Genomic DNA, 19,596 nt, shown 5'->3' on the forward strand with positions numbered 1-19,596 from the left:
AGAAACACACCGATTAACATGTAATGTAAACCCTATTGCAATCGGTTATGTAAGGAACAAAAAGTAGGGGTATTTCAATGGGTGGTCCCTCCTTTTTGTCTGCAATGGGCTTTCTATCAAATGGAATTGAGTTTAGTATTTATACACAACATAGAAAAAGAAAAAAAAAGAAAAAAAAACAGACAATACACAGTGAAGTGTATCAATGCTTTACTACATGATGAGCACCAACAAACACAACACACAAAGAGACGAGTATTAGGAAAATGGTTTAATATTGGAGACAGAAGCAAAAAACTGCATCACACAATAACATACATTACAAAAATAAGTTTGACTGTTTTAACTACACAGTAATGTTCACAATGAAGACAGAAGAATCAGAAAAAACTTTGTTCTAAACGGCAAAAAGCAAACCCCTATTTTTTTGTTTTGATTTTTTCTTTTAGTTGTTACTAATACATTTATCCACTAAAGTGACTGTGTACGTCTAGCGCTAATTACCTTAGTGTGTAACTGCACAACACATAATAAATAGTGTAACTTACCGCTGTCCATTTAGACATAATCTTAATGTTAGGTATAAGCAAAGGAAAAAGCAAGCCAAAGGTTTTTTGTTTGTTTTAAATGTTGAAAGCAAAACACCGTTCTTTTAACCAGTCATAAATCAAACTCAAAAATCGGTCATGGTAGGGCCTTCAAGAGTAAGCCACAACTTTTCCTTTTCTTTTTTTAATCTCCAGTATAAAATGTTGCACTGGTACAAAATGCATAAGTACAATCAGTTAGTAGAAATAGGAAAGCCTGTTTTTTTTTGTTTTTCTTTTTGGCTCAAATTCCATCACACAACAGAACCAAAATGCATCAAGAAAACATAAACAATACTTAAATGATCTTACAGTTTCCACTAAAATTGCAGTAACTTTGGCTTTTCTCAGACAATACTCAAAAACTATTTGTAAATCGAAACAAAATGAATTCTTATTTAATCTACAAACGACAATTCTCACAGCACAAAAATTAACACAAATACATTTCATTTGTAAGATGTAGTTCTAAAATGTTATGAAACTACACGTTTTTTTTCTTATTTGTATTTAGCACTTGAGATAATAAAAACAGTTAAAATGACTTCAGAATTACACAAGCCAAAAAACTAGAATCTTAAGGTGAAAAGAAAGTTGAACGTATTAGTCCTTCAAGCAATATCCTTCAGTGCGAACCTTGTGTTTAACTGTATCAGTGCTGAACATATTCTTTTAGATACAGTAGGACACTCAACTCCTCTTACCCAGTAATGGGGTAGAGTAAGCACGTTTCAATTCTTGCAATTATTTGCTTTTGAGAGAATCGGCTTTCTGTGCTGTCCAACTGTAAACTGGGGGATGGGATGTATTTTGAGCATTGTGAAAGGTTTCTGCAACCATTTTAATCCTAAGTTTTTAAGCAGCACACTGTAACAACACTGCAAGTGATTTCAGACTAGTAATTGTACTCTCTCATTTTTAGATGCACCCAAATCTGCATAAATTTACATAACAAAAATATGTGTTTTATAATATATATCTCTATACATATATTCATAGAATGACATCTAGATATAATTTAGTCATAATCTTTGTGCATTTCTCATACAAAAATAGCCCTCAAATAATTCTGGTAGGACCCAGGAGTAGAGAAGTAAACACTGGCAAGGACCTATATATAAATGATTACGAATTTAACAAATTTCACTGTACATGGGGGGGTACTGTCTATCAATAGCATTTGCTGAGGTTTAAAAATGAGGCACTGTATTATTAATCAAATGCTATTACAGTATGGCCATTTAGGGAATAATAGCAGGTAAAAGAGGCCAACCCTAAATCTGTGCCATTAGACAAAATGCCAGTTAGGAAAGCAAAAACAGTAAATACAAGGTCCAAGCAGTTTTGCTGACATACAAAGAATGGAGAAGAGAAATTCATGACATGTATGGCACGTTTCAAGTCAGGTGCTGTATAACTGATTCGATAATGGATTTCCTTTGCTTAGTGAAGTTCATACCGTCGTATTAGGAACATGGATGACTTGAAGGTTCTACATAGACAATATGCACGTGCTCTATAAACCATTTATGTGCTTATGTGTGCTTTATATACCCTGATTCTTTAGGACAGTATGCTTGAAAGGAACAGCCGTTCAACCCTCTTCACCATGAAGACTTCCACAGACCATGAAAAAAGTACAGTTGTGAGGTTTGCTTTCACAGGATTGATGTGCAGTGGTTAAAAAAGTGGAACATGGGCACTTACTGTATACAATGTTTTACCAAAAACATCAAAGAGATATAACAAACAATAACAAGTTCAGGCAACAAGACCACAGGATAGCAAGTTAACAAACTTTGTAACCTCTCTTTTTTTAAATAGAAGGGATTTATACAAAACACATAATAAAATACCCATGTTATCAAATTACTTCGTACACGAAATACACTGAAGCTTTAGGCAGGAAGTACCTTTGGAATTTGGCACTGTTATTTTCGCTGATTTTTTTTTCTTTTGAAGAAAAAAAAACAGGTCACATTTTGCTGAACACAAACACATCTAAGTTTCCCCACAATAGAAAATAAGAACATCAATGCTTTACAAGCCAACACAAAACTTATTTTTCTGGAATAGTTTTTTTTTGTTTCACATGAAATTATAGCAAACAGACTCTTTATTTTTGAAAATTATTTTTGTTCAAGTAAACCAATTTTTTTTCTTTTAAAACGTATTAAACATAGAACACTGAAGACTCTTTAAGACTTAATGAAGCCACAACTAAATTCACAGAAGCACCAACGTGACACGGTATACATTTACCTTCTTTTCTGTACATTGAAACAGTATAAAATATAGGTAATTTCATGTGCATTAAACCATGGATTGTCTAACTGTGAGTCAGTTCAGCAAAAGGTGACAGAACTAGGTAGCATTTGCCCCAAAACAGGGTAAATATTTTCTTATACTAATCTACAAAAAAGTGGTTCTATATATATAATTTAATGAGAAAGTGAGCCACCTAAAATGGCCTTATCAAAAAACTTTACACTGCCTGAAAAATGTAAAAACTATTACAGAGCTCTAGAGACTTAAAATCAGACAGTTTTCTCAAACTGTTTTGGAAGTTGTCTGCTTCATTTAGAAACCAACATTCTGCCTTCCTGGACACATATTGCTTTAGGAAACAGTGACCAGACAGAATGCTAATCCCTGTGTAATACTTTCAAGTCTGTTTATGTTATGAAACAAAAAGAGAAAAAAAAACGAGAAAACTTTTTTTTTTGCCACAGGTTTTTTTGTCTTTTTTCTCTGTAATTATCTTATAGTAAATTTCAGTCTTGCGTGAACGCTGCAACGCTTTTCACATTGACTTTTTTTTTTCAGAATTCATAGCTAGATGAGATCACATGCAAATTTCAGAAGTCAAACTAAGTCAGTTGGAGGATCAAATATGATGTGAGGTCAGAAAGACATCAGAAACAATGACGGGACGATGAAACTTTTTTTTTTTTTTTTACAGACGCCACAGGGACATGCTAGGCAAACGGTGAACTAACAGGCATGGAGATGTTCTAGGGAAAAAAAAACAAGGAAGAGTATAAAGTTACACAGAATCTATGCAGCAGAAACATAAATCACTTTTTAAGCCCATCAGTGTTGGTGTTATCAGTAGCACATTGGAAAGTAATGCAGTTCTGTCCTCTCCACCACTGAATAGGTTAACCAGTGTAAGAATAAAATGTAATGCCATTTTTTAGTCATTAGAATCTATATGCATTCATAGTTCACATTTATTTATAAACATATAGAATATATTTTAACACAAAGCACAATGAACAGCCCAAAAGAAACCATCTAGTTAGAGTTAGTGCAGATGGATTGCTTTGGGGAGGACAGGTACGGTTACAGAAGGGGAAAGGCGGCCTTTTTGAACAAATGCCACACAACAAATAAGTCACAGGACATTCCTTTTACTACGCAATGGAAACAAAAATAACCAAACAAAACATAGAAACGGAAGAGAGTGATTTGTGCATAATGGGTGTTTCAACTAAAAATAAAAATGTATTATTTTTAAATATTTTGTTACTCTAGAGTCTATTTTGAAAAGGTATCTATCTAGCATTGAGAACTTCTCTTTATGTATCCAATAAGTTAACAATAAATAACTCCCATTATTTCTGAGGCAGTAAAAATTTTTGTATAAAAATAGAAATGTTTTTTTTTACAAATAAAATTTACAGGCCTGTGGCTTCCTTTATTATTAAATTTATCTCTCAAGAAACATCAAGTATATTCACTCTAGTTATGTTGAAACCCTGTAGCTTTAGAAACAGTTCTCAAATACTTTTTTTTTAACACACATCTTGTTAAAACAGAATAATGATAATGATAATATAATTATAATAAATAACAACATACATAATGTAACAAACAAATTGAATTCAATATCATAAGAACATATAGGCCAGCAATGTCTGGTCCTTAATATTTTTCTCACAAGAAACCAGAACCTCCTGTAAACAAAACTTTCTAAAACAATCTGACGCAGTGGAAGGACTCTGTTTTTGTCTGTGTGAGTGTGTTCCTTAATTAAAAAATAAGTAAGAAATAAAAAATATGCGTAGATTGGCAACTATTTTCATATTAGGCCACCACACTAGCCTCTTAACTGCTGGTGTCACTATTATAAAACCAGGTCCTCGAACCTTTAACGTGTGTTCAGTATTTTTGTTTTCTCGTTTGATGGCACCAGTGGTTGAAGAGTTTAATTGCACATTGTTTCGCTGCTATTGTAAATCTAAAGATGTCATACAAAAAAAAAAAATATAGGGAAATGGTAAACTGGAACAGAACATTGTTAAACAACTTGCTGGATTCTGGGTAAGAAAATATAGCCAGAGTAAATGGCAAGAGCAGAGGCTCGGGGTAGAAGGGAATGGAAGCGTTTAATGTAAAAATAATTGTCTCTCTTGGTGAGTGTTGGCAATGTTTTCCTCCTCAGCCCCCAGTGGAGAAAAGGCTGGCTCATGGGACTTACCCTAAGAAAGCTAAAATAAGAGCAGAAAGCTTCTGGGGTTAAGATCAGTACGGTTTGCTGTCATTTTTGGAGCGTTTCAGCTGAACTTTCAAACGTTTCATGCCAATCTGAAAGCCGTTCATAGCCTGAATAGCAGCTTGTGCGGACACAGGATTGTCATAGCTAACAAAGCCTGCAAAGGACAGGAAGGACATTATAAAATTTTGGTACTGAAACATTTATTGATTCAACTTTATCCATTCTAGAAAAGACTATGCACATAGACAGTAAAGTTACACTACATGTAGACTTAATACAAACACATGGTACAAATACACCATAGTCCAATAAACTCTAACTTCACACTTTGGAAAAGTTCCCTCTAATAGTCATAAAGCAATAAGTATTTGGCATTACGAGTTGGTGAAATGCCTCTCTTCCTTGTTCACTAAGCAGAGAAATGGCTGTTTGGATTTAAAGAACCTTTAACTCTGCATTTCATAAAATAAACCATCTGTGCTGTTAAAGTATTGCTGCTTAGAACATACAGAGTACTGAAAGACAACGTTGGAGCATGCTGTGAATACAGAATATTGTCAGCAAAGAAGTTGGTTTGGTATTAGGATGAAAATACAGTGAAATACAGAAGAGACTGTGTTGGAAGTACGTGATAAGTATCATGGTGCTGGTAATAGTGTTGGCGCTTAGTCTCAAATAGTTACTTACAAATGTTAGGCTATGAAATGTGTTATAAAATCTCACTACAGGGAATTATATAGAGTCTTAGAATCAGCATTTTACAGTATCTCACAAAATATTTGTCTTTTTAATTCTGTGAAAATGGTATTAGGCTAGAACAGGGAATTACATATCTGCAAGCAAAGGTGACCATATATGGTCCGACTTTCCAACCTTATGCAATGATTAGACTAAGACTCTGGCTATGTATGAGGCAATATTTATAGCTCTTTTAACCATTCTTTGTTTTGCACACATTAGGAAATGTAAAACATTTTTGTAAATGTAAAAACATATTTGTAAAGTATCCCATTGCTTTCAAAAGGTGCAGTACAAGCCAATGTGTGTCATCTTGGCACATATCTCTCTGCTAAATCTCAGATATACCTTTATTTTTGCATATACCTTTATTTTTGCATATGCAATAGCTCTAGGTGATTGCTGATGCAAAAGTACTAAATGGTAGGGCACACTTTTTTTTAATAATGGAAGTTAGTTGTAGATGTATCAAAACACAAGGTGTACTTTTGCATGTGCTTGCCCTGTCAACATTTGCACCATCAGAAGAAAAACAAAGTAAAAAAGAAATCCACTTCCACTTCAAATAACCAAACAAAACACCTGTCAAATGGATGCAACTATATGTAACTATATATGTTCTGACTTTTGAGGATTTCCAGAAAAAAAAAAAAAAGATGTGAACCTAGCTTACAAATGGCCATACACATAAGATAATTACTGACCATGTTCATTTGAAAAATCATCAATCTGCCAGGCAAAAGTGACATATCAGGGAAGGACTATAAAAAAATAACATTGTATGCTAGCACAATGTAGCACGTGATCAGGCACATTTGACCATTAATACCATATGCCAACTGCAAAAAATCCAACCTGAAAAGTCACATTTTTCGCAGACAACAGTATGCCGTCAGCCTTGGCAAATGATATTTGCGCATAGTTACGAAACAATAATTGGCTGAAAAGGTCAAAATCGGTCATTTTGTCTACATTTATGTTATGTGTATGGGCAGCTTAAATCTACTAAAAATCTACTGGTGTTAAAGGAAACTGGCTTAGTTGCCCATAGCAGCCCATTAGATTGATCTTTCCAGTTTCTAAATGAGCTTTGAAAAATGAAAGGTAGAATCTGATTGGTTACCATGGACAAGTAAATCAGTTTTCCTTAGCACCAGCTTTGATAAATCTCTCTAAAAGACTATACCCTGTGAAGAATTGCATAACTCAGCCTCAGGATCAATTACACATCTTCATATGTATGTTAATACAATGCAGAAAGCATACTGTAGCACTGAATACAGAAAGCACAAAAGCACAAACAAGTTCGTAATGTATAGTTACAAAATGCATACTAATACAATATGAGAGATGATTATGAATCTAGGCAACAAAAATATTGCATCCGCTAGAGATGTTCTTATAGGGGGGCATTATAAAAGAAAACATCCTTGTAATCATTTAACAGTCCTATTTTAACATGTATCTACTGTAGCATATAAAGCACAAAATGTTATCACCAAAACAAAACTTGCCCTTAACAACCAGTCACAGCTCCTTTCATTTCATAGTTTGCTTTTGAAAAGTAAAAGCTGATCTGTGATGGGTTGCTTTTCTTTTAGATGGTTTTCAGAAATCTGATCCACTATCTTGATACATCAGTGTGGCAGCCATGTTTAAAGTGGTGGCAACTTTTAAGAAACTTTTGTAATGAATGTCAGCCACCTCAGCTACAGAATGAATATAATTATTCTGTAGTGCAAAAGTAAAAGAGGACAAAACTTAGTGCTTTAAAGAGAGGCTTCAAATAGCTATTAGTACGGATCAAGGCAATGGATTACTTGTGATTTTATTTATTTATTTATTTTTAAATAGTGGTGAAGTAAAAAGTGCAGAATCTAAACAAGATGTTTGAGAAAATAACTTCACAGCCTTTAGCTTTTATTGCACAAGGGGTTAAACAGAACCTTACAAGTGCTTGAGTAAAGGCTTTAGGAAATAATTCCTGAGTTTTAGGGAGCAAGACAAAAGAATAGTGTCGCAATACATCATATGACCAGGGAGACAGCAGAAGCGATAGGAACAAAGCCACCTGGTAAGTGGTGTGCCTGCCGTTAGTACAAAGCAGTACAATTAGGCATTCTTGAAGTGACATGCTGATAGTATAGAACAGCATTCGCCTCCACCAAAAGTAATTAGTTTTCATTTACTCACTGTGCCTACATGTCAGCTTGTAGTCATTTTCCTTTGTGCACTCTATGGCTGTGCATCACTCATTTTAAACAGTACAAAATTTAAAAAAGGAACTAATATACTGTCCTAAATATTTCAATGACCGGCAAGCCACATGCACATGCTGGACGGCAGTATGCTTTAGGTAAAGTATTTGAAGGGAGCTGAATTTATTAATACAAGCGAGATAGGTGTAAAGTAATAAAATAAGTGATACTCCACCAGTCCACCACTGTTCCTGTTCTGATACTTCCTGGAAACCCCATCAGGCTCTGTTCATGGACCCTCTTGACAACATAGGCTACTTTCACACTTGTGTTTGGGCAGATCCATCATGGATCTGCAAAAATGGATCTGTTACGATAATACAAGCGCATGCATCCGGCATGAACGGATCCGTTTGTATTAGGTCTTATATAGCCGAGACAGATCCGTCATGAACTCCATTGAAAGTCAATGGGAGACGGATCCATTTTTTTATTGTGCCAGATTGTGTCAGAAAACGGATCTGTCCCCATTGACTCACATTGTGTGCCAGGATGGATCTGTTTGGCTCAGTTTCGTCAAGCGGACAGCAAAATGCTGCAGGCAGCGTTTCGGTGTCCGCCTCCAGAGCAGAACTGATCGGAGGCAAAATGATGCATTCTGAGCAGATCCTTATCCATTCAGAATGCATTAGGGCAAAACTGATCCATTTTGGACCTTTTGTGAGAGCCCTGAACGGATCTCACATACGGAAAGCCAAAACGCGAGTGTGAAAGTAGCCTAAACCACACATTGGTTGCACGGTAATTCCCTAAATGTCAAGAAGGCCCAGAAAACAAAGCCTGGTTGTGAGATCTAGGAAGTGTTGGAGGGTTTGGTAAGGTGAGCATAATTTATTTTATTATTTTATACTGATCTGAGCCTGTTTTCATTAGCTGGATAATCCTTTTAATCTGTGCACAATTATAGCAATACTAAATGAGGCCAAATGTGGAGGAAGGCTCTTTTACATAGCGTTTCAGCTTTGAACACGAGTAATTGAGTAATTACTTTGTCAGACTAAAAAAGATCTATGACGGCTACAGGATGATAGGTATATTTTTTAATGGATTCCAATGATTCCTGACAGATCACATTTTGGACAACAAGAACAGTGCTCCCTGCATGAGTGTGATGGACACATAACTATAAATCTGCTATATTCTGCATTCGACATAATTATGACCACAGTGATAAATCCACTAAAAGAACCGTCTGCAACCACTAAAATATACCCTTTATTTGGTCAAATAAATAGCTGATAATTATGATCCTATATTTCATATTTTGATAGAACTCTACTTACCAAAGCACTTGCTTAGATTGGTCTGTTTGTCAATGAAGACTTTAGCAGAGATTACATTTCCAAAAGGCATAAACATTTGCAAGATGTCCTGGTCACCAAACTCTTGGGGTAGATGATAAATGAAGAGATTTGCTCCCTCCGGGCCTTGAGAGGAAGAAAAAAGGAGGCCTGACTTCACTATAGTTAGAAACTCTTTTCAAGCATGCTTTAAAATAAATATGTAAAACCTATATTTGGCAATGTATATCTGTCATAAACACTATTTAGGTGACATCCAAAGAAAATTATTGAAATTGTTTAATGTCATTGTTAATTACCATCAAATGCCATTTATAGTATGGTTAACATAGCAAAATGTATCTATTCTCTATAAGAGTCCACTATATATTATTAGAAAAATGGGACTAGAAAAAACCCCTATTTGTATTAAACAATCCCAAATTTTTGACAAAGATTTTTTAAATAAAATTGTATATATCCCAAACACCAATGACAGGGCTGTTCCTATTGACTGAAACTTTCATAATATCAAGGGGGAGTTGTTGATGGTTGCTGGATTGCTAGCTCTGGAGACTCTACTGTGCCTCATTTTCCTATGGTGGTGATGCAAAGCCTTTGATCACATGGTGCTTGATTCCCTCACAGATTAGATCTGGTTTCTAGTATTAGAGAACCCTATGATCGGATTATTATTGTGCAATCCCTAAAAAAACTGCCTAAAGTATAGAACTTTTTTAAATATCTGTCTGGCTTTCAAAAATAACTTGCACATACGTTCATTAAGCAGTTCCCAGTAGGATAAACTGGTTGTAGTGGGAGTGCAGTGCATAGATAAGATATAAGGCATGACACACAGTAGGACATGATATACCATACAGGTGGGTCCAACCTTTCCCTTCCACAAATTTTGTTAGGGACTCCAATTTCTTATGATACAAATTCAATACATTATCATGACTTGTTAGCAAAACCTTGCCAAACTGCAACTACTATCCTGATCAATAGGTGGCCACACATAGACACATATATTATAAATATCTCCCAAAAGAGTATTGTATAATCCTGTTTTATTTTCAAAGCAGGTCATCTCATGACATTTATCTCGGGTTAGGTCGAGTCGAGAGGAGGTAAGGAAGGGAACATCTATAACTAATACCAGCATCTTATATCTAACATATGTTTAAGACTATGCTACACAGCATTTTCATTTGCCCAGTATATTATGTAGAAACTTAGAGTGAGATTTATCAAAACTGGTGTAAAGGAAAACTGACTTAGTTCCCCATAGCAACAAATCAGATTCATCCTTTCATTTTCAAAAGGAGCTCTGAAAAATGTGGAATGTGATTGGTTGGACAACTAATCCAGTTTCCCTTTACACCAGTTTTGATAAATTTCCCCCTTGGTTTATACAGCAACACACTGCAGGTGTTATAAATGCTGCTGTCACATTAAAAAAGATCACCATATAATCACTGTATTATGCTTTTCTACGGCATATCTGCTCAATTATTTGGCATTTACACTCTCTTTGATGTGCCTGCGCCCCCCTGTGCAACCATCTGGCCCCCGTAGAGAAAATATAAATGAAAAATAAGCCATGTACATAATGAAGTCTTTACAGACAGCAACTGACCAGTATTGTTAGGTCATAGTGATAACTACTACAGATAAATTGCCATTGTGGTCACTGGATCTTATCACTGCCTGTCATAAAATTATTCCCAATCTGATCACTGTGACATTGGTAAGTTAATGGTTATCAGAATAAGCAAAAACCGACTAATTGACCGAAACTCTTCCATTACAATAAAGATACTTTTCATCATAGTATCTTTATTGTAACAGAAGAGTTTTGGTCAATGGGTCAATGTTTGCTTAAGTAAAATTGAATTCACGTAAATCCAGCCTAACATAGCCAACATAATGCTTCTCAACCTAATTACCTAGGGGGAACCCCCTGGAACATGCTTCCACGCTTAGGGAACCCCAAACACATTTACTACCTCAAAGAAGCTTCGTGTAGAGGTGAGTAAAGCAATGTGTAATTCTTGCCCTTCTGATGTTTGGCAACTACTTTGCCTCCATTTTGATCTATGAACAGGCTAAAATGGGTTTGTCATCTCTGCTGTAAAAGTGACAGGTCCTTCTGGTGCTGTGATTAGCTTACCAGGACCCAATGGGCAGCTGTAGAGGCTGGTATTAGTTATATCACGCCCATGTGTTTCACTGCCTATTAAGATCATTTGATACTTTGGGTGGGAAAGATTGTTCAAAATACATAAAAAATACTAAACTGCTCACAAGTTAATACCTCAGTTGCATGAGTACATTAATGTCAATATATTATGATTTCAAGACATTTGCAAGTGGGAAATTTGGAGAGCATGGAGTGAAAGAAGAGGTGCACCATGGGAAGTCCAGCTACTGTACCGAGGAGCTAATCAGCTCCTCCTGTATGCACTGTCCAATTACTTCAGCTGTGATACAGGTGCTTGTGAGACATTACTTCACATATCTCTGTGTGCCACCAAAAAATAAAAGTTACCTAAAAGAAGTTTTAATCTCTCCCTCGTTGTATGCAAATTCCTTGAGGAGTGTAAACTAGGTGTATAATAAACTGTAATGTGAACCAGTTTGCTTTTATTTACACTGGTTTGCGATGAAGCATTTTGGCACACCATTCTGACTTAAAGTAAGCCAGGAAAGGTGATCAATATCTGATCGATGGGGTCTGACTCCCTCTATCCCTGCCGATCAGCTGTTGGAAGGAGCCTCTGCCTAGGCATGTGGCATCACGTTCATCAGTCACATGACCTTTCAGCAGTTCAGTCCTATTGAAGTGAGCTGCAATACTAAACACAGCCACTGAACAATGGACAGCACTCTGCTTGGTACTCAATAAAACCGCTGCCGCACTCGCCTGAGTGCTGAGGCCCCTTCAAACAGCGATTGGCAGGGGTTCCCGGATTGAGGACCTATCCTGAGCATAGGTCATCGATATTCGAAAGGTGCATTTATATGTTTCAGTCATATTGTTAAACTTTTACATGTTAGTTCTATTTTTTTTTTTTTACAGTTGTAGGGAACCTGTGTTTAGTGGGATTGGAAAATCCTCTATCGTATTCTCAACTGCTCATGTAGAGAGCAAACCATGACCAGCAACAATTTGGGGCTTATCCAATACGGATGAAAGGGAATAAATGTGAATCGGAAAGATATTCTATCAATCATTTATGTCTTAAATCTCCAAAATGAACAATGTACATATTAGTATCAGAAAAGATGGGAAGAGTTTTGGTGCCGATAAATAGTGAGTCCTGAAAAATGTGGATCTGGGAAGAGGAAGCTGGGGAATTTATGAAGTCCTGTAGACGCTAATGTGTTAATAGTTGTCATATCACTAATTTAAAAATGACAGGTATGGTGCAAACATCACAGGAAACGTATATCAAGTGACCTCACGAGGGATAACAGCACAAAATGAGGTCCCCAGTCTAAATGAGATCTTGTTTAATGTGTTTAGTTCTCTCATATTGCATTTTGAAAAATTGCAGTATTCAGGACCAGGCAGAAGCCTTGGACGGCATATTGGGCTTAGGTAATGTCATTTTCAAGTACCAACCATTCCACAGAAAGGACTGTGCGGTGTCTTCAAGTGCACCATAACTTCTTATTACACAACATGGGCTCATAAATATGACAGAATCATTTTTCTCAGGAGATGTGGATTGAAAATAAATTTAATGAAAATTCAGTAATCTTGGAAGCCATCAATCAAATATCTCCCTATGCAGCATTCTCTTAAGCAACTCTCTTGATAAGATCCCTTGGAAAGCTAAATTCAGTATACTCTTACCTTCTTTCTGACTGCCCGCAGCACTCTGCTGTTGTAGCAAACTCTGACTATAAAGTGTTGGCAGTGCCGCAGCGGCATACTGCTGGATTCCTGAGTAGGCCTGGGTTAGGGCATCCATTGTACCAGCTGTACCATTCGTCAAGCCTGTTGCGCCAAGTCCTCCATTCAGAGCAGCCATACCTGAGAGCATTTGAGCAACTTTACAAAAAACCCAACAATAGAGAAAAAAAATTGCACTTGTTCATTAGTGCTTTCAAAAAGATATTGACCATTTTACACCGAAAATGACTGCACTGCATGCAATAATATGAGCACTCCAACAACTCAGGACGGAAACAGCACTGCAAAACAATATGAGTAATATCTCAAGACATGCACATTTTTGAAAGCATTTACTCCATTGTATGCCTATTCTGTAGAACAAATGCCATCCACTAATCAGAGATGAAGTACAATCAAGAACGAAAAAAGTAAAATGTACTAAATGTACCGTATTTACTCAAGCTATTTTAATCTCCTTCTTTATAACTGTGCAGCTCTTTATAATAAAATACATGAATGTAATAATTCAGCCCAACCATTTGTATTGGTTACTTAAGGTATTACTTATCCTTTATGTACATTTGGGTGATGCACGTTAGATAGATGAGCGTTCAGTCTATCTATCTATCTATCTATCTATCTATTCCATATCTATCTATCTATCTATCTATCTATCTATCTATCATTATCTATCTATCATCATCTATCTATCTATTATCTATCTATCTATCTATCTATCTATCTATCTATCTAGTATCTATCTATCTAGTATCTATCTATCTATCTATCTATCTAGTATCTATCTATCTAGTATCTATCTATCTATCTATCTATCTATCATCATCATCTATCTATCTATCTATCTAGTATCTATGTTATATCTATCTATCTAGTATCTATCTATTTATCTCCTATCTATCTATCTAGTATCTATGTTCTATCTATCTATCTATCTAGTATCTATCTATCTATCTAGTATCTATCTATCTATCTATCTATCATCATCAATCTATCTATCTATCTATCTATCATCATCAATCTATCTATCTATCTATCTATCTATCTATCTATCTATCTATCTATCTATCATGTATCTATCTATCATCATCTATCTATCTATCATCATCTATCTATCTATCTATCTATCTATCTATCTATCTATCTATCTAGTATCTATCTATCTATCATCATCTATCTATCTAGTATCTATCTATCTATCTATCTATCTATCTATCTATCTATCTATCTATCATCATCATCTATCTATCTATCTATCTATCTATCTATCTATCTATCTATCTATCTATCATCATCATCTATCTATCTATCTATTTATCTCCTATCTATCTATCTATCTAGTATCTATGTTCTATCTATCTATCTATCTATCTATCTATCTATCTATCTATCTATCTATCTAGTATCTATCTATCATCATTATCTATCTATCTATCTATCTATCTATCTATCTATCTATCTATCTATCTATCTAGTATCTATGTTCTATCTATCTATCTATCTATCTATCTATCTATCTATCTATCTATCTATCTATCTATCTAGTATCTATCTATCTATCATCATCAATCTATCTATCAATCTATCTATCTATCTATCTATCTATCTATCTATCTATCTATCTATCTATCTATCTATCTATCATGTATCTATCTATCATCATCTATCTATCTATCTATCTATCTATCTAGTATCTATCTATCTATCTATCTATCTATCTATCTATCTATCTATCTATCTATCATGTATCTATCTATCTATCTATCATCATCTATCTATCTATCTATCTATCTAGTATCTATCTATCTATCTATCTATCTATCTATCTATCTATCTATCTATCTATCATGTATCTATCTATCTATCATCATCTATCTATCTATCTATCTATCTAGTATCTATCTATCTATCTATCTATCTATCTATCTATCTATCTATCTATCTATCATGTATCTATCTATCTATCATCATCTATCTATCTATCTATCTATCTAGTATCTATCTATCTATCTATCTATCTATCTATCTATCTATCTATTCTGTCTGTCTATCTATCTATCTATCTATCTATCTATCATGTATCTATCTATCATCATCTATCTGGTTGGGTGAATAAACCGTCCACTTTTTTCACTACCTGGAGTGCTGCCTTCTTTTTTGCTCTTTATCTACAATCGGGGCCTTGGTCACAGGTCCCATAGGAGGATTTTTTGCACCCGCATATTGTTTGTGTGCTGCTTCTTTTCTTTTTTCTTCTATCTATCTATCTATCTATCTATCTATCTATCTATCTATCTATTATCTATCTATATATCTATCTGTTATCTATCTATATATCTATCTATCTATCTATCTATCTATTATCTATCTATATATCTATCTATTATCTATCTACCTTCTATCTGTCTATCTATCTATCTATTATCTATCTACCTTCTATCTGTCTGTCTATCTATCTATCTATCTATCTATCTATCTCTATCTACTATATCTATATTTCTATCTATCTCATATCTATCTATCTAGATTATTATGCATAAATGCACCGTGTGTCATGATGTACAGCCAGGTCCATAAATATTGGGACATTGACACAATTCTAACATTTTTGGCTCTATACACCACCACAATGGATTTGAAATGAAACGAACAAAATGTGCTTTAACTGCAGACTGTCAGCTTTAATTTGAGGGTATTTACATCCAAATCAGGTGAACGGTGCAGGAATTACAACAGTTTGCATATGTGTCTCCCACTTGTTAAGGAACCAAAAGTAATGGGACAGAATAATAATCATAAATCAAACTTTCACTTTTTAATACTTGGTTGAAAATTCTTTGCAGTCAATTACAGCCTGAAGTCTGGAACACATAGACATCACCAGACGCTGGGTTTCATCCCTGGTGATGCTCTGCCAGGCCTCTACTGCAACTGTCTTCAGTTCCTGCTTGTTCTTGGGGCATTTTCCCTTCAGTTTTGTCTTCAGCAAGTGAAATGCATGCTCAATCGGTTTCAGGTCAGGTGATTGACTTGGCCATTGCATAACATTCCACCTCTTTCCCTTAAAAAACTCTTTGGTTGCTTTTGCAGTATGCTTTGGGTCATTGTCCATCTGCACTGTGAAGCGCCGTCCAATGAGTTCTGAAGCATTTGGCTAAATATGAGCAGATAATATTGCCCGAAACACTTCAGAATTCATCCTGCTGCTTTTGTCAGCAGTCACATCATCAATAAATATAAGAGAACCAGCTCCATTGGCAGCCATACATGCCCACGCCATGACACTACCACCACCATGCTTCACTGATGAGGTGGTATGCTTAGGATAATAAGCAGTTCCTTTCCTTCTCCATACTCTTCTCTTCCCATCACTCTGATACAAGTTGATATTGGTCTCATCTGTCCATAGGATGTTGTTCCAGAACTGTGAAGGCTTTTTTAGATGTCGTTTGGCAAACTCTAATCTGGCCTTCCTGTTTTTGAGGCTCAACAATGGTTTACATCTTGTGGTGAACCCTCTGTATTCACTCTGGTGAAGTCTTCTCTTGATTGTTGACTTCGACACACATACACCTACCTCCTGGAGAGTGTTCTTGATCTGGCCAACTGTTGTGAAGGGTGTTTTCTTCACCAGAGAAAGAATTCTTCGGTCATCCACCACAGTTGTTTTTCGTGGTCTTCCGGGTCTTTTGGTGTTGCTGAGCTAACCGATGCATTCTTTATTTTTAAGAATGTTCCAAACAGTTGTTTTGGCCACGCCTAATGTTTTTGCTATATCTCTGATGCGTTTGTTTTGTTTTTTCAGCCTAATGATGGCTTGCTTCACTGATAGTGACAGCTCTTTGGATCTCATCTTGAGAGTTGACAGCAACAGATTCCAAATGCAAATAGCACACTTGAAATGAAATCTGGACCTTTTATCTGCTCATTGTAATTGGGATAATGAGGGAATAACACACACTTGGCCATGGAACAGCTGAGAAGCCAATTGTCCCATTACTTTTGGCCCCTTAACAAGTGGGAGGCACATATGCAAACTGTTGTAATTCCTACACCGTTCACCTGATTTGGATGTAAATACCCTCAAATTAAAGCTGACAGTCTGCAGTTAAAGCACATCTTGTTTGTTTCATGTCAAATCCATTGTGGTGGTGGATAGAGCCAAAATTTTTACAATTGTGTCGATGTCCCAATATTTATAGACCTGACTGTATGTACTTATCATGAGAAAAGAGAAAAAACAAAGATAAAAACATCCTGCACGATATGATAAATAAAATCACAGAAAAAAATCACAGAAAAAAAAAGATAATAATGCACTAACAAAATAGATGCAAGCATTATATATGGACTAAGCCCTTACTCTGATGTAATAAAATCTGAGACTCTTAGCCAATATATTTTGAGTAAAACACATCTGTACCCTCCCCGTTGTGGTTTCAGTCAGGCAGGTCCTACACTAAACCTACCTATGCCATTGGGCATCTATGTTCAGGAGCGCAGACTCTGCACATATAGTGTGCTGCTCCTAGTCACCTCTATGTGCATCATACAACCAATGAGAGGAGGAGCAAGCACACCTTTCATAAATGTAGACAGGGACATCCGGATACTTATTTATCATATCGTGCAGGATGTTTTTATCTTTGTTTTTTCTCTTTTCTGTGATTTTTGTGTATTATGTAGTATATGATTGAGGGAGTGGCACCTTCAAGTGTGAATGCGCTCCTATTTGATCTTGGGAGTAGCATTCCTATGCACTTTTATCCTTCCTATCAAATAGACCGCCTTGATTAGGTGGTACATATAGCTGTGCGTGCTCCTCCTCTCATTGGTTGCTGGATGCACATAGAGGTGACTAGGAGCAGCACACTATATGTGCAGAGTCTGCGCTCCTGAATATAGATGCCCAATGGCATAGGTAGGTTTAGCGTAGGACCTGCCTGACCTGAGACCACCTTGGCGGGGGTAGGTGGGCACAGATGTGTTTTGATCAAAATGTATTGGCTAAGAGTCTCAGATTTTATTACATTAGAGTGAGTGCTTAGTCCATATATAATGCTTGCATCTATTTTCTTAGTGCAGTATTATCTTTTTTTTTCTGTGATTTTTTTTACTTATCATGAGACCATCATCATACATTTCCAGTAGAGTTCTGATATCTGCTTGTAAAATTTGCAATTTTGCATCTATCAATAGGCTATAGAGCTATATGATTTTGTACTTAAAGGGTTTATTAGATATAATTGAAAATATCAAACAACCGCTACAATGTCTTAAAATAGAAAAAAAAAACATTTCCCCCGTTTCTCCAACACCATTCTCTGCAGCGTTGGCCCAGTCATTTTGCCACAGTTAATTTACTAACAGCAGTGGTGATGTGCCTGGATACAGTACATGACCACAGCTGCCAGTGGTCTACAGCTGATGACAGTAATTGACTGCAGCAATGTAGACTGCTGAGGACAGCGATTGGCTGCAGCAGTCAAGTTCTGTATTCAGACAAGTCACTGGTGCTATTCGTAAACAAACAGTGCAAGAAGTACCAGACCAGCGCTGCAGAGAATGGGATTGGAGAAACAGGTAAGAATATCATGTTTTTTTTAAAAATGTAAGACATTGTTAAGGTTGTCTGAGATTTTTTATTATTTCGGACAACCCCTTTTAGAGATGTTAGTGGGTGCATCTGCTCTTTGGATTAATTGGTCAATAGATGAAACAACCTCTAGGTGTAATGAATCTCTTGAACTTTCCAATACTGGTTTCTTCTTATGTGACAGAGCAGACTTTGGGCCCTCTCAGGTACTAGGGTCCTTATGTGTCTGCTGGCCCTTTTAGTTACGTTCCCGCATTCTCTAAGTAAATAAGGAAGCTTGATCATGATAAGAATATTTTTTTGTTGGGGTGCTCTTTTAACATCAAAAACTAATCTGATTCGAAAGACCTTGGGCCATATTTACTAATGGCAGTGTACCATCAAGTGCCATGCCATTATAGGTTCTCAGTGTAATGTTCTACTGCATCAGGTTGTGTTCACATTTTGCTTCGTAAGCCTTATCTCCATTATCAAACAGAATCTAACAAGGGAATGTCTCTGACTCAGTGGTATTTAACATTTGGTTCTCCGGGTGTTGCGAAACTACCACTTCCAGCATCCCCTAACAGACAAACTGAAGTTTTAAAACAGTTGGAGAGTGACAGGTTGCAGACAAAGGCTTTAGTCATTGATGAAATACTATTACTCAGGTGAATGCGAGGAACAGAAACTTATAAGGGTAGGCAGAGTTGAGTTGGCAGCATTAGGTTTGCA

The 19,596-nt window shown here is 36.0% G+C and overlaps 1 protein-coding gene across 24 annotated transcripts in view; it reads right to left on the reverse strand.

Annotated features, from left to right (window-relative positions):
• Window positions 1–551: 551 nt before the first annotated feature.
• CELF2 (CUGBP Elav-like family member 2) overlaps window positions 552–19,596 on the reverse strand; it is a 453,132-nt gene continuing 434,087 nt past the window's right edge. For 8 of the 24 annotated variants that reach the window (XM_040413268.1, XM_040413253.1, XM_040413271.1 and 5 more), the window contains 3 exons: window positions 13,227–13,424; window positions 9,368–9,535; window positions 5,104–5,242 (listed from right to left, as the gene is read on the reverse strand). In XM_040413268.1, coding sequence (XP_040269202.1) covers window positions 5,115–5,242; window positions 9,368–9,535; window positions 13,227–13,424 — 494 coding nt within the window. In that variant the 3' untranslated portion in view covers window positions 5,104–5,114. Of the gene's footprint in view, window positions 3,602–5,070; window positions 5,243–9,367; window positions 9,536–13,226; window positions 13,425–19,596 lie in introns of those variants that run through there. The other 16 variants (XM_040413281.1, XM_040413269.1, XM_040413280.1 and 13 more) reach the window with 7 other exon arrangements.

The sequence above is a fragment of the Bufo bufo genome, chromosome 1 (genome assembly GCF_905171765.1).
Source record: "Bufo bufo chromosome 1, aBufBuf1.1, whole genome shotgun sequence".
Taxonomy (NCBI): Eukaryota; Metazoa; Chordata; class Amphibia; order Anura; family Bufonidae; genus Bufo; species Bufo bufo.